This window comes from Gekko japonicus, unplaced genomic scaffold, assembly GCF_001447785.1.
Source record: "Gekko japonicus isolate JY-2015 unplaced genomic scaffold, Gekko_japonicus_V1.1 scaffold5163, whole genome shotgun sequence".
Taxonomy (NCBI): Eukaryota; Metazoa; Chordata; class Lepidosauria; order Squamata; family Gekkonidae; genus Gekko; species Gekko japonicus.
Window position 1 is genome coordinate 10774 of NW_015168194.1, and position 16588 is coordinate 27361.

Below are 16588 nucleotides of genomic sequence, written 5' to 3' on the forward strand. Positions count from 1 at the left end.
TTGAAACAGAGTTAATGGACACCAGAGAAAGTCTGGGCTTTAGGGATGCCAATGCTTTCACCCCACATTTCTGGCTGTCCCCTGTTACGAAGTCAAGCTGTTTGGGAAGTCTGAACCTTCCCTTCCATTTCCACCTCCTTGTCGTTGTTGTTGTTTTGATCAGGTAGCAATGTGCGCATAAGCATATAATTGCCCCTGCAATTGTCAATCACTGCTTGTATGTCTAAGTGGCTACATATTCATTCTGGTTTGGGAGCCCTGGGGAAGTTGTTTTTGAGCAAAAAACCCTCTCTCCTGTTTCAGCGTCAGAGTTGCCATTACAGAGAATCCCATGATTGACAGAAGAGTAAACGAATTGGTCAGTGGGACTAGGTAAAGGTAAAGGTTTCCCTTGCTTGAAAGCCAGTCGAATCCGACACTAGGGATGTGGTGCTCATCTCCGTTTCCAGGCCGAAGAGCTGGCACTGTCCAAAAACATTTCTGTGGTCATGTGGCCAGCATGACTAGATGCTGAAGTGCACGGAACACTGTTACCATCCCACCGAAGTGGTACCTATTTATCTACTTGCAATTTCTTGCTTTCAGACTGCTAGGTTGGCAGGAGCTGGGAACAGAGATGGGAACTCACTCAGTTATGTGGCACTCGGTTCTTGAACTGCTGAACTACTGACCTTCCAGTCTGCAGTTCAGCATCTTAACCACTTGAGCCACCACTACTCTCATGGGGCTACTCTCATGTAAATCTCCATTTTACCCCCCCCATGTATTCCAAAGAAGACAGGTAAAGAGAAGGCAGCTGAGAGTACTTCGCAGAGGGATTGTGGAGATGTCAAAAAGGAGCCGGAGCTTTGGAGAAATGCTTATGCACATGGGTGAAAGACAAAAAGAAAAAGGGATGCCACAAGAATTTGAATGATCAACCGTGGGGTGAGCACATGGTGAAGCTGGTTCAGAGTGGGATGTCTGATCAAAACTTCCCATTACAAAATAAAACGGCCAGATCGCACCAAGCCTGTAGTGTTACTGCAGCCTTAGAGAAGGGAAAGAAGAATTAGTGGGGAGAGAGCAGAATGATGTACCCTTCACATATCATTGCAAGTCTCATCATGTATTGCAGAATGCAGAGAAAAGTGGCATGTCCTTGATGGTCCCCCATTTGTGGTTTGTATAGCAAAAGCTCTTGAAGTTTTTCCTGATAGGACACTGTTTCCTGAAGAGTACTGTAGAATGTCCTCTTAACACTTACAATCTAATACTAACAGTTTTATTACTGTGAAGAAGGCACCTGATATAGAAACACAGCCCTGAAAAAATAATTGGCTTTGGAGTAATTTTTTTAACTCTAGCCAGGTATATGTTTGCAATGAAGTGAATTGTCAGGATTTTCAGTATCAGAGCTTGCGTATCTGTCAAGAGAGAAGGATGTATATGTTCTTGGGGTAGAAAATGTGCAAATAATGCCAGCCCGCCGCCCCCGCCCGGAGTCAGGTATCACTTCCATTGAAGACAGGAGGGCCTGGCAGGATGTGGTCCATGGGGTCGCAAAGACTCGGACTCGACTATGCGACTGAACATATCACTTACATTATATGGTTTTATTTAAATTTAGGACAGTATTTGTTTTCGAATATCAAGTTCAGAATGCATTTTTGGTTGCTCAGCAGCATAAAAAAGTATAGCTTTTTAAAGTATCTAGACTAGTCAATTACTTGATATGCAAACAGGGAAGTGTACATTCACTCAAAAGTAACATTCTGCCTGACAAAGATGTATGTTTTCAGACTCCCAATATTTTGGTGTTCTCAAGCACAATGTGTTTGACCACCACAATTTGTTTGTTTTGTTTCTAAGGGATCTTTTCTACTACAACACAATGCAGTTTTGTCTTGGAGCAGAAATATATACCCTAACAACATCATGTATATATTTTTACAGATTGTTTGATGATTAAGCATTATGCATAAAGTGACTTCATGGGTCAGCCTGTGGCATCATCATTGACTGTTTCACTTTAGGCAAAGACAGATTTCAAGTTCGACATAAAAGTTCAGCTTCCCATAATCAGATATTGAATAGGTGTTTATTCTTACAGCATTTTACACCATGACATGCCTTACTTATTAATAACTATAGACCAAGAGCATTTGTGTGTGTGTGTGTGTCATTTGGGAACATCAGAAAAGTCAACAGCTGTTCAAAACAGGTATAATTAGAAGGTTTGAATTTTAGTTGGTTTCCCCCGTCAATTATTACACATGCATGCATGCATATTGAATTAAATTGTGCCCATTTCAATTGCCAGTTGAGACCGAGGTCAGCACAATCAGCAACACATAATCAGGAGGGAGTGACACAAATCAGTACACACACCCCCCCTGCTCAACAACTAATTTCCTGGGGCCAGTACAAAGGAAAAAATAACTGCACTTCATATAAAATCCTTATATATCAGCAGGACTTGGATGCAGGGCTCTGTCAGGTTTTTTAAATCATCATTTCTACTGTACATATATTCATGTATTTTCCCACTGATTCCTCCATATATTTTAACAAATACAAAGGAAAAAATGCACAAGCCGAGTAGAAGTTGGATCCAACCAGAGTTCTGCTGGTGACAAGCAAGGAGACATCTTCTTTGACCAAGGAGAAAATAAATGGGCTACACCAGTCACTAAGAGGTAAAACATAACACCGAGGCCACTGGGGCAAGTAAAGTTATATTTTATTACGCTACTCTTTTTTAAAAAAAACCTTATTGCACTGTTATTGAAGGAACACTGAAAGACTTAAATTAAACTAAAATTATAAATCGGAAGACATAAAGTAAATTTAAGAAAGAAAATTATAATTAAGATTGTACTCTTGTTGAAGAAATACAGAAAGAGTAACATTCCCATGAAGAAGTGTTTTGGGAAAACACACGGCTGAATAATCAAACATATTTTTTCTGTAGTGGCACCATTTGCCTTGACCTTATCTTTTATCTTCCATGACTACATTCAAAGGCTAGTTTAATAATCATAGGACCTGCATGGACAGCAGCCATCTGTTGAGGGGGTTGTAGTATATATGAAATTAGGTGAGGCTGAGTGAAAAAAACTAGTTGGATCCAGCCACAATTCAGCATTTAATCTTTTCTCTATTCCTTTTTAGCCTCTCACTTTCACTTATTTTTTTTTGGGGGGGAGAGTAAATAAAAAGGTTTATCTACTACTAGTTGGTTAAACCACATAACTGTGGTGCCCCTTACAGGATGATTTTTTTGGGGGGGTGGGGTGCTCATTTCACCATTGTGACATTGGTCAGTATTTTGCTACTTAGACCATGAAAGGATTGTTTCCCTATTAACATTTTAAAAAGAAGATCAAGTTAAGATTTTACCCCTACCTTTTCAAAACCAGACATAGTTCTTGGTTACAACTATTTTAGAGGAGGTAGTCTCTTAACAGAGAAAGTTTAACTGGGTAATACTGGCTGGTGCCAGTGAACCGTACATGAGTGCTGAAGGAGAGGAAAGAAAAGGATCTGTGAACTGAACCTTCTGCTGACATTCCCTTATAGGCTAAAGTAGGCTCAAGCACATCCACAGATTCATTGACTGATCCAAGAAAGTCCAAAGAACACTAATATTGATAATAAAGTGGTTGGTATCAAATATCTGTAAATGGAGAAGTGGTTCATGAGGAAGATGCTGCTGCTGCTGCTGCTGCTTCTATTGCTGTGCCATGTTGTATGCAAGCAGCATTCCATTCAGTGTGCCACAACTGTTGATCTTCTTCCTATTCCTCATGCATTTTATCAGCCTGGTGATCTGATTGTGGGTGAGATTGTTTCTCAAGTTTTCTATGTAGACAAAACTCCATCTTACGAAGAGCAGCCAGCACAGTTGTTTATTTCTGAACCTGTGTAAGACATCCATTCATGTTCTTTTTGCTCTTTATTCATCTTGTTAAATTGTCAATCCATATTTTTTAAACAGGGAAGATTAGCTCTTGTCTTGTGCTCATGAAATCTATAATTTGATGCATGGAAGACCGCAAAAGGAGCAGAGGGAGGCAGAGTGGAGGGAAGGAAAAAGGAGAAGAATGAGCTCATCTTTCCACAGCATGCACCTTGGCTTTGAAAATAACTAAAGAGTCATGACCAAGACTTCAGAGAAGATGGGGATTTTAAGGATGGATCTGAAGACAGTGAAAGAGCACTGGGAAAGAACTTGGGGAAGCACTCAGAGTCAAAATGATCACAATGAAAAGGGTTTTCTGTGGGACAAGAGACCTTAGGACAGCTCAGGTTGTGAGTCTGGAAAAATGAAGACCAAAGAAAGAGATGTACCAGGGCATGATAATGAAGGGTAATGAGGGGTGGGGAGGCCATGAAGGAGCATGAGGATAATGATGAAGTATGTGTTTTGAGCGCCACTGCATAGTAGAATGGGTGAGAAGAATATGTATCTTTGGTGGCAGAGTGCTTGCTGGAGATGTGCCCAGGTGTGACAACCGAAGACTAGGGAACATCTGCTTATGAAGTTGTGAAGGTACTACCTTCATTTTGCATTCTGTATACAGTTCATAGATAATGATTTTTTCCCCAAAAATGCCAAAAGCTCATTAATGACCATTGGGGCAATTGATGTTGTAGCATCAGCCACTTCAACATTTTCAGTGAAGTGCTGGATCTTATTAGTTTGGCACTTGCCATAGGCTAGAACCCATGGGAAGATCCAATGGGAAAGTCATACATGGTCTTCACACCCTTCTGACATAGGAATTTGTGTTGTGTTATTACCCAACCATCCTCCCCAAGACCACGTGTGATAGACCAGTTGCTTCAGGTCCCAATCAGGCATTTTTTCAGTCCCCTTTCATAGGTTTCTAAGGGACTTCATTTGGTTTTTGCTTGTTTCTTCTTGTCAGGGAAGGGAGGCCTCATCTCTGGAAAGGTTAGGCCATTATTATTATTGCAGTTATAGGGAGGCTTCTTCATGATCAGGAGGGGCAATTGACGAGCACCCTGAGCCATAGGCATGATTGGAGGTTCATACAAAGTCCATCATTCATCCCTTCTCATACCTTTGGCGAACTTTCAGAGTAAAACAGTCTCCTTTAAACTTAATCACATAGCCCAATCAAAACGCATGGGGAGAAATTTCAGCATATTTTTTGGCTAATAGGATGGTGACTGGAATAAGTAGTCTTTGCAGTAACGGGGAAAGACATTCAAGGATAGGAAATAACCTCTTCCCTGCAAATGTTCATATATGGAGCACCATAATAATGGAGTACCATAATAGGCACAATTATACACACAGCTACTCATCATCATAGAAAAAAGGAATTGACAGTGGAGTGGAGAGTGGACAGGAATTGACAGGTCTGACAACCCGAAGGCCTCCATGTAGAAAGGAGAAAATATGATGTATTGACAAGGGACATTTTTTTTTTGGTTTATCAAAGGTAGCCTTTAACTCTCATTCTAGATCGGTGCCAAAAAACTACCAGCACAACTTGGCCTTGGCTTTCGCTGTAAAAGAGATCAATTGGAATCCCAACATCTTACCAAACATCAGTTTGGGCTTCCACATCCTCAACAGTTACTTCAATGCAATGATGACCTCTAAAGCTACCTTGAGTTTGCTTTCTTCACAGCACAAGTTTCTCCCCAATTTCAACTGTGATATACAGAACAATCTTGTTTCAGTCATTGGAGGACTGAGTTCAGAAACCTCTGCCCATATTGCCAACACAGTTGCGATTTACAAGATGCCACAGGTAGGCCATCTATAAAGGGCTATGGAAATGTTACTTCTTTGAGAAATGTCTTAATGGTATCTTTAATTCTTGCTAATAATATTATACTTTTCCCCCAGCTCACTTATGGGTCATTTTACCCAGCGCAGGATAACAAATGGCTGCTTGCTTCCATGTACCAGATGGTCCCCAATGAAGCCACTCAATATATGGGAGTTATCCAGCTATTTCACCACTTCAGATGGACATGGACCGTGTTGTTTGCAGCTGATGATGACAAGGGGGACAGGTTCATGCAAATCATGGTGCCAATGCTTTCTGAGAATGGCATCTGTTTAAATTTTACAGTACGATTACCACAACAGACTAATTTTGATGATATGCTGGATATGATTTTAAGGCAGCACAAGAATGTTAATGTTTACGCTCAAAGCAAAGCCAATGTATGCTTTGTATATGGAGAGCATACATCCATGTTCAGTTTGAGAATATTGTTGTTTTTAGGTCCCTTCATTTCATTCCCACCCCTCCATAAAGTGTGGATTATTACATGCCATTGGGACTTTTCCTCATTCTCTGCCCAAAGGGTTTGGGATATAGGAACCTTCCATGGTGCTCTATCACTTGCAGTTCACTCCAATCAGCCTCCAGGATTCCAAACATTCCTGCAGTCCACAAGCCCTTCCTGGGCAAAAGGAGATGGGTTTATTGAGAATTTCTGGGAGCAGGCATTCAGCTGTTCACTCAGAAATCCCAGTATTCATGGGGACAGCAATAGAATATGCTCTGGAGAAGAGAAGCTGAATTCTATTCCAGCCATTTTGTTTGAAATGAGCATGACTGGTCACAGCTACAATGTCTACAATGCTGTCTATGCAGTGGCACATGCTTTGCATTCTTTCCACATATTCAGATCTAGACACAGGACAAGAGAAGACGTAAGGAGTCCAGAGTTCTATAATGTGCAACCATGGCAGGTAATTACATCTCAATGGCACCCTCCTATTTACAGTGCATATTTGAATTATCTATATCATTTTTAATATCTCGATATTTTGAATATTTTATATCTGTTTGAATATTTGTGTTTTAGATCTCCATCTTAAGATGTGAAGTATCTTTCCAGACACATGCACTGTAAAACCACAGTGTACCCAACATACACAATTAATAAAAAGCAATGAAACAGCCCTAATGTCAATATGTCGATGGAACCAGGGAACCAGAGAAATCAGAGTATGCAAGATGTTAAAAGCTGCTGAAGTATTCAATAATAATATAAAGCACCTAATTAAAACATCCTTTCCAAACCTAGCATTTAAGTCTCCAACAATCAAGGATTTCCCTGAAGGGTTTTCCCGCTCAAGGTCCTCAACATAGGCGTTTAAACAGTTCCACTGATGTAGGAGATGAACTCTATTAAAACAATGGGGTAGATATACATTAATCACAAGCAGACTTATATGAGGTAATTTAAAAAGGACTATTTGGGCCAGTGGAGAGCAGATGAACTAAATGGTAGGCTTGGCTTTTATCTGAATAGGTATCAAGCTGCACAAACCTGACCTACAACGGACCTTATACCCTGTTTTAGAAGCCAAAATCAAACAAGGTCTATATCCCTCTAACTGTGTTTCATTGTGGACCCAAGTTTCTTGAAGTAGAGTAATGTCAAAGCATTTAAGGAAATCCAAAAAAGCAACATCACCAGCCATTTTTTTTGCCAACCTGTAATATTCCAGGGTGGAGCTGCGGTGGCTCAAGTGGTTAAGACGCTGAACTGCAGGCGGTGGAAGGTCGGTAGTTCAGCAGTTTGAGACCCGAGTGTGCCGCATGATGGAGTGAGCTCCCGTCTCTAGTTCCAGCTCCTGCCAACCTAGCAGTTTGAAAGCAAGAAATTGCAAGTAGATAAATAGGTACCACTTTGGTGGGAAGGTAACAGCATTCCGTGCACCTTGGCGTTTAGTCATGCCATCCACATGACCACGGAAATGTCTTCGGACAGCGCTGGCTCTTCGGCTTTGAAACTGAGATGAGCACCGCAACCCTAGAGTCGGATTCGACTGGCTTTCGAGCAAGGGAACCTTTACCTTTACCTTTAATATTCCAGGATAGTATCTTAAAGTCTGGAACTTGATTGTATTTTGACCGTCAATCAATCTCAAATACCTTTTCCAGGGATCCACCATGGTCACCTAATTGGTCACACTAATTTTGTAGAAAATACAATCTATAGGCATCCCTTTTTGCTCTCTTCTTATGTTAGAAGAATCCCAAGATTTTAGATCCTTGAAACAGAGACTTATGGACATCGAAATACAAACTCTCTGTTACTTAGCGAGCAGGACCTGCTCCCCTTTGGAGTTTGGTATCTCACACTTGATTATGAGGTTCGCCATGTAATACCTGCATTTACATACACCCCAAACCTCTGAAAGCACCCAGAGACCCCCCAAAAAAACAGTGTTCAAGGATCTGAGGTTAGCATGGATAGAGTGACATTTCAGGTATCATGGGAGATTGGCCTGAAATATAGGCCGTCTGGAAAGCTGGCTAAACAGGGCATTTCTCCTACATGTCTCTGCTTCCCTCTTCATACAAGTATGCAAATGTCTCTCTCACAGCTGTTCAGTGTGTCCCATTGAAGACAATTCCTCTCTGAATTCATTTTGTCTCCTTGAAAACTGCAAATCTCATCTGGCGACATTCTCTTGAACAATGCAAACATCTGTCCGTTAATGGCTCCCTCCTCTTGGCCAAATCTCCCCTGTCACCTTTTGCATTTCATTACAATAAGACATCTACATTTCTAGTTCCAATGACTCATCTCCTGATGAGATCCTCCAGGTTATTCAAGAAATATTAACTTAAGGTTTTAAATACATATCAGCCATCAGCCCTATACTTACACTCAAGGAAGTACTCATTGACATCACACCTATCGTAGTGCTGCTAGACCAATTAATCACAGACTGGGAAACCTCTGGACTCTTTTGTCCAAGCCCATCATTCTGTTCCCCAGGACACCTTTCTCCATCAATAAAAATAGGTGGCCCAGCCACAGCTTGGTGTCTCTGCTTGCGCACCTACTGGTCATGAATCTGGTAAATATCACCTCAAACCTCCCTTTATGTCTCTTGCTGCTGTGTTTCCTTGCAGTCTCGAGTGTATGTTATATTGAATATTTCCTTTAATATGGTGTCTTGGTCCTTTTGAGAAGCTTTCCTCTTGAATCTGACCCTGGTATACATAGTTGTAAAGATCCTGACTGTTAAGCCCATTTTGCGGGCTTGGTCTCCTTGCTAATTCCCCATCAAAACAGAGACAGGCAGTGTGGGTAACAGGATCTAGCAGCCTACTTTTCACACCTTACATCCCCTCAATTATGTTGAGCTTTTATGCCCTCACGATTCAATGTCCTCCCATCAGCAGTTCTCTATGGGAAATCTGCAAGTGTCCCCTATTATGAAATACGCTTCTTATGTAGAAGTAGGAAGCCAGAATTGGTAGTCCATATTTTGCTGTATTGTGATTTCTATGTTAAAGTGCGGGATTTTTTAATTAATCCCATTTTACATAATTTCCATGGCTATTCAGATGAGAGGCTTGTTTTCCTTCTTTTGTTGGACTAGCATCCCTATATTACCTATTCAGTAGCAAAGTATTTTCTAATTGTTATGAGGATTAGAGAGCATAAGATCAAATCTTTTGATGGATGATTCCTTTTCCTGTACATTAAAAACGGCTTTTTCTGTTCTATATGCTCATAACCTATACTGATAAAAGTACTGACTGACTGCAAATTAAAATATCAATATTAAATCTGAAGAATACTTTTACAGATTACAGCAAAATAAAAATAAATAAATAAAAGTAGGGCATCTATAAAATCTTTGCTCTGAGACACTGGGGAAGCAAAATTATCTTTATCTATTTCCTCAGTGATTTTTAAATGTGGTGCCAAGCACAGTTCTCTTAGATTGGACATCAAGAGCCAGACACCACTGAAGGAGAATAAGACCAATATTTGGACTGTCTTCCCTTCACTCCATTAGTGAGGGCACAGAGGTTGTGTTCATGTTGACTGGGGAGCAGATTCACGTATTGGGTAGACTTTCTTTTAGGTCTTAGTTCATTGAAATCTTTATAGGTATGGACCTGCAGCATATTGCATTCTGCTTCAACCAAATTCATAGGTGGTGTAGATCCGTGTTATCTGCTACTAGTAGTGTACAGAAGGTTTTTCTGGACCAAGAGAAATTTCTGAATATCCTCCAGAGGGAGAGCCACATATAGGCCCCAGTCACACGGGCAGGAAAACTGCGGGGGGGGGGAAAGCGTGGCTGTTTGCCCTGGGGCACAATACCGCATGGCTGCGGGATCAGATGTCCCGGCAAGGTCCTGGCGAGGTCGCATGGTTACGGTGGAGGTGCTGATCACACGAGTATCCACACCTCCACCAAGAGCATCAGGATGATGGGAAGGGAGCCCGCCCCCCCTCCCTCCCTGGAACACGCGGCCCGCTCTCCGCCTGGCCGCTGCCGCTCACCCCCATCGCAGCCCCCCCCGTGGTCCTCCCTCGACCCCAAGGATGCCTTGCGTCTATGTGAGCCTGCGCTGTTGGGCACTTCCGGAGGAATGGGGGGAACTACCCGGCGGGCACCGTATGCCACGGGAGTCGGCAGGGGAGTGATCAGGCGCCCGCTCTTGCTGCGCAGTTCCCGGAAACTAGTACCTCGGAGGTACTAGTTTTTTACTGCGCGGCTTCGGCGGGAAGCCTCGGGTGAGCCACGGGAGCTCTACGCTCCCCAGATGTTGCAGTGAGATCGCACCCAGAAAGTCCGCCTATCTTCCGTCGATTCAGCATCGCTAATGCTCCGTGTGACCACAGCCATAGTGTATTTTATCTGATCAAACTGAAAGCATCTTTAGCATCTAGACTCATGGCTATATGATGGCAGGGTGAGACCTGGTAGTCTGGTCAATATTGGTAAAAGGACCTAGGAATTATAAAGTTCTAAGTTTCAGTCTGGCAACACAACCAAGGTAAGTCTTTAGTCCTTTGGAGGAGTATTCTAATCCAAACCATGAACCAATCCAAACCATGCTAACTCCATGAACCCCTATTTCCCTGACCATCGCAGAACTTCTCGACTGTCTCCTCCAATTTGATGAAGACATTTTTCATTCAAATATGCATGGCATTCAGTGATCTTACCCCCACCCGCAACAATTGTGATCATGTAAACGTTACATTATTTAGTTAAGAGATATCAGACAGTTTCATCTATTACTACTTGGCCAGTTTTGCAATGATCATCATAATGATTTCAGCATCTGAGTATTCTTTCTTTACCATTTCCCTCTCCACTAGCTGCATCATTTTCTAAAGAGTATCATGTTCAACAACAGTGCTGGAGAGACTGTGTGTTTTGATGAAAATGGAGAACTGAGAGTTGGGTTTGATGTTACAAACTGGGTAACATTCCCAAATGGATCTTTTGCAAGAGTACAAGTGGGAAGGCTGGATCCTCAGGCTCCTCCAGGCAATGAGCTGACCCTCAGTGAGGATCTAATAACATGGCACAGAACCTTTAACCAGGTGGGACATAGAGTCAACTCTTTATTTATTTACTTATTTTTAAGAGTACAAAAATCAGGAAAAGTTATGTCATCTGTTTTAGAGCTCTGCGTGCTCTTGACATATGGGGTGAGATCTTAGAAATATTTGACCCCATTGGTTGGATTCAAGCAGCTGTTCCACTGGTGCAAAAGGAAGGATGAATGCCCTCTGACCATCAGTGAATAATTGATGAAGGCAATAATAAATTATGGGAGTTTATACAAAAGTCATGTGGGGCAGGGGATGTAGTAGGTAAGGGAACTGGGCATGATTAAAACCACAGAAGCTAGTTTAACCATTTGAAAGAATTTCTGTTTTAATTGTGCTAAAATGGCACAGTGTCATTCATATTACATGATGATTTTTTTCCTGAAAAGAAACAATTAGTTCCAGTGATCTGCACAGATTCATCTTTAACCTCCAACAATATTTTAGTAATCAGTATCAGTAATCTTTGTATCAGTACATTTATCACATGTGCCATTATTTTTTCTGATAACTATCGAGCGAGAAAGCACTCAAATCTCCTCCATACAAGGAGAATTCTATGTTGCCATTTTTCCATATCAACAGTGCAAGAGCTGCCAGAAAAGCATTTGTTCCCAGTGAATACGTACTTGATCCTATTCTTTTTACTTATGGACAGGTGGTGCCCCTTTCTGTCTGCAATGAACATTGTCATCCTGGCTACAGCAGGAAAAAGAAGGAAGAGCAGGCCTTTTGCTGCTATGATTGTGTTCCATGTCCAGAAGGAACAATTTCTCAGGATGAGGGTAGGACACACAATGTATGGAGATATCATTCATGATGGCTCCTGGGAATAGCAGGAGTGTTCTGGGACTGGGATGAAAGCCAGTGGGAGCAGCAAAATTGTTTTGGGACAGGAATGAACGGTTCCAGAATGGAATGACAGCCCCCTGGAGTAGCAGAAGTATTCTGGGACTCTATTGGGCCTTCAAGCCTCTCCCATTGTTTCCAATGGGCAATCCTGTCATTCCTTTTAGTAAATCCAAACTTCACCAAACTTGGAGGGAAGGTAGAGAAGAGTCAGCTGGAGCTTTCCTGTGAGTTTGGTGTCACAAGCGGGGTGGGCATTGTACTGTGTCGCAAACCTCATGAACTGAACAGTTTCATTCGGCACCTAAAAGTTCATGACAGTTCATAGTTTGTGAACCAGGCAAGCCATGTTTTCCTGGTTTGTGCCCATCCCTGATTATGAGGCATTCCTAGAGCATTGCAGATAGTCACTTGGAAGTAATGTAACACCAACTGTAACACTGCACTTAGAAGTAATGTAACACCAACTGTAACACTGCCCAAAAGTGGGCCCCTAGTAACCCTAAATTTAACCCATTTAATTATAGATAGAAAATAGCTGTCCAAGGCCATTAGTCAATTCATCACTGAGATGAGATCTGAATGAAGACCTTCCTGGTTCACTGTTCTACAAAGTGCAGACCACATATAGCTCTTGAATACCAAAATTAAAGTGATGCCTTGCTAGTTCAGAACACCTGGATGAACCTCTAACCTTTTTTATATCGCTTGTCAAAAACAACCATTTCTCTGAGGTCATGAAAGTATAATGATAAGTTAACTATTCAATGTTTTAGGGTTCCTTTCTCTGGACATTGATCAATGTTTTGAGATACTAAATGACAACTTTTTTCCCCAGACATGGATGCATGTATCAAATGTCCACAAGATCAGTATGCCAACAACCACCAAAATCAATGCATTCCTAAGGTCCTCAGTTTCCTCTCTTACAAAGAACTGTTAGGAATCATCTTAACTATGATGGCTGTTACCTTGGCTGGGATCACAGCTTTGGTCCTTGGAATTTTCATAAAGCACCAGGAGACTCCCATTGTCAAAGCCAATAACCGGAACCTCACCTACATTCTCCTCGTCTCCCTTTTTCTCTGCTTCTTCTGCTCCTTGTTCTTCATTGGGAAACCTTCGCAAGTGACCTGCCTTCTCCGACAAGCTACTTTTGGCATTGTCTTCTCTGTAGTCCTTTCCAGTGTGTTGGCCAAAACCATCATTGTAGTTTTAGCCTTCATGGCTACCAAACCAGGATCCACGATAAGGAAATGGACTGGGAAAAGAATGGCAAGTTCTGTTGTCCTTTTCTGCTCCTTCAGTCAAGCAGGCATTTGTTTTCTTTGGCTATGTACTTCCCCTCCCTTCCCTGATAGAGACATGCATTCAGTTACAGGGGAAATCATACTGCAATGTAATGAAGGCTCAGCTGCCATGTTTTACTGTGTCTTGGGTTATTTGGGCTTCCTGGCCATTGTCAGCTTCATAGTGGCTTTTCTTGCCAGGAAGTTACCTGACAGTTTCAATGAAGCCAAATTTATTACCTTTAGCATGCTGGTCTTTTGCAGTGTCTGGTTGTCCTTTGTTCCAACTTACTTGAGCACCAAAGGGAAATCCATGGTGGCTGTGGAGATCTTTTCTATATTGGCCTCCAGTGCTGGCTTACTGGGATGTATCTTTTTCCCTAAATGCTATATCATCGTCCTGAGGCCTGAGTTAAACAACAGGGAAAAATTAATAAGAAGAAAAAAGTGACAAGAATGTAAGTTTATTTTCTACTTTCAGAATAGGGTTACCAACTCTGGGTTTGGAAATTCCTGGAGATATGGGGTCGAGCTTAGGAATGGTGGGGTTTGGAGATGAGCGTGACCTCATTTAAGCCATGGAATCCACCTTCGAAAGCTGCCATTTAAATATATTGAAACAGAAATGGCAGAGCTAGTAGACAAAGGAAAGCTTACAAGACTCTTTGAGTAGAGGTGGAACAATGTAGAAAAACATTTCATCCTTTTCCCTGTTTCAAAGAACTTTATTTCATGCTCTAATTTACATACACTTTCAGAGTATTTTGAGAGCCAAGACTTAAAATAACCCTTAATCTTTAGATGATCGGGGTTATGGTGGGGCCAGAAACAGCATTCCATACTCTCCAATCCCCCCCAATAATATAATGTAATGTAATGTGACCTCATTTAAAGCAATACCTGAGAACTAATCTTGACCTGGGTCTGTGTGAAGGTGACATTTTTCTAGCTGAAGTAAACTTGTAGTATTTTGTTATCTGTAATAAACATCCATTTAAACATCCTATTTGGCACTATGTTTGTGAGTATAACATGATGCTTCACCTTTAACTCTCCAAAGGCAATTCTCAAAATGACCAAATCTGTGAGTACTTAATTTCAGAGACTGGAGCCATAAACAAACATGACAGAAAGCCTAAAAAAATATCCCAGGTTTGTAGAAAAATCCAATATAAAAAGAAGAAGGGTGAAGCACCTTCCCCCCCATTCTAGAAGTAGCAACTGTAGTTTTAAGAAACAAATGTGTTTTCAAAATTATTCTTGGGGCTGGGATGAAACAGCAACAGTATTTCCAGAGTTCTAGGCTTGGTTTCTGTCAGTAGATATCAGGGGTAGGAGCAGGGACTTTTCCAGGACTGATTGGGCCTTTGAGGGAAAATGAGGGCCAGACCCAGCAGCAACCACCAAGTAACTTTATACCACACCAGCTCCATGACTCACCCAGGCCCAACTTCTTGCAACTGTTCAATATCAGCCACCCCATGAAGGCCAGTGTAGTGTAAGATCAGAGTGTCAAACTAGGATGTGGGGGACCCAGGTTCAAATCCCTACTCTGCCATTGAAGTTTACTTTGTAACATTGGGACAGTCATACATTTTCGCCCAAACCTACTTCACAGGATTGTTGTGTGGATAAAATGGAGGAGGGAAGGAAGAGGGAAGAATGATGTAAACTCTCTATTGTGGAAAAAGGTGGGGTATAAATGATATAATATATCTCAAGATGAGAGGGCAGATTAAGTTTGTTTGTTTGTTGGATGTAAAAGAGAAAAAAGAAGCATAGGAAAATGTTGATATGGAGACTGCCAGTAAGAGGAAAAGTGGAAATAAGTGTGGGGAGGTGCATATTTGGAAAATGAAGTGCCCCCCACAAATCTTGTGGGTTTCCCACTGTGCAAATGAGCCTGGACTGGCAGCTAGCACAGTACAACTGGGCCAGGGTTTTCCTGAAGCTGCCAGAGTGAGGGAAGGAGGAAAGGCTGAAGATGGTGAGGGCAGATATAGGTAGCTCAGCTTGGTTTGTGGGTGGAAAGGAGAGAAGGAAACAGTACAGGGACTATTGGGTATTTTAGGGAACAGAAAGAGGAATTTTGTCAGGAGGGGGCAAAGTAATATACCCTTCATATGTAATTGCAGGTCCAATACATTGTGGAATGAAGAGAAAAGTGGCATGACCTCATGGGTCCCCCTCTTGTGTGTGTGTGCACGTGTGTGTGTATCACAAAAGCTCTAGAAGCTTTTCCTCTTAGGACACTGTTTCCTGTAGAGTAGAGTGTCCTCTTATCACTTACAATCTAACTCTAACAGTTTTAATTCTGTGAAAAATGCACCTGATATATAAAAACAGCCCTCAAAAATATAAGCATTGGTTTTGGGGTAAGTTTTTAACCTCAGCCATGTAAAATCACAGGTTCATAATGAATTGAAGTCCCAGGATTATCAGTATGTTAGCAAGACCAAAGAGCTTGCATACCTCACAACAGAGAAGGATATGTATATGTTCTTGGGGTACACAAAATATGCCAACAGTGTCAGAGATCACTTATATTAGATGGCTTTATTTAAAATCTAAGACAGATTATGTTATTTTTCTAATATTTTAGGTTCTGAACACATTTTGTTTGTTCAGCATAAAAACTGCATTTTCATAAGTGAGCAGGACTAGTGAGTAACTCAATATAAAAATGAGGAAGGGCACATACACTCAAAGGTTAACACTCTACGTCATGTGAAGATATGTTTTCTGACTCAGGATATTTTGGTGTTGTCAAGCATCAATGAATTCTGCCACCATGCAGATGTGCTTCAAGACTGTTCATACATGGCTGAAAAGTTGCATTTATGGGAGCTACTGACCCTTTTCAGGTGTTACACTTTATGTTTATTGGAAAGCCACTAACCATGTCAAGACCCTCCTGACACGTATAGTTACCATGCTGCCTGAAAGGGGAAAGGCATAGATTTTCAGTGTTGGTGTATTGGAACATGAACCCTGAAATATCATTGTTTTATGTCTCCTTTAAAGAGGTAATGCATGCATGCAACAGCCACAAGTTGTCCCTTTCATACAACATTGTTACTACATATACCAAG

At 41.5% G+C, this 16588-nt stretch overlaps 1 protein-coding gene across 1 annotated transcript; it reads left to right on the forward strand.

Annotated features, from left to right (window-relative positions):
• Positions 1-3664: 3664 nt before the first annotated feature.
• Positions 3665-13947, forward strand: LOC107113649 (vomeronasal type-2 receptor 26-like). The gene is made up of 6 exons (XM_015415000.1): positions 3665-3906; positions 5477-5768; positions 5867-6190; positions 11122-11349; positions 12017-12143; positions 13046-13947. Exons 1-6 carry the CDS (start codon positions 3665-3667, stop codon positions 13945-13947), a joined length of 2115 nt encoding a protein of 704 aa, XP_015270486.1.
• The last annotated feature ends 2641 nt before the right edge of the window (positions 13948-16588 follow it).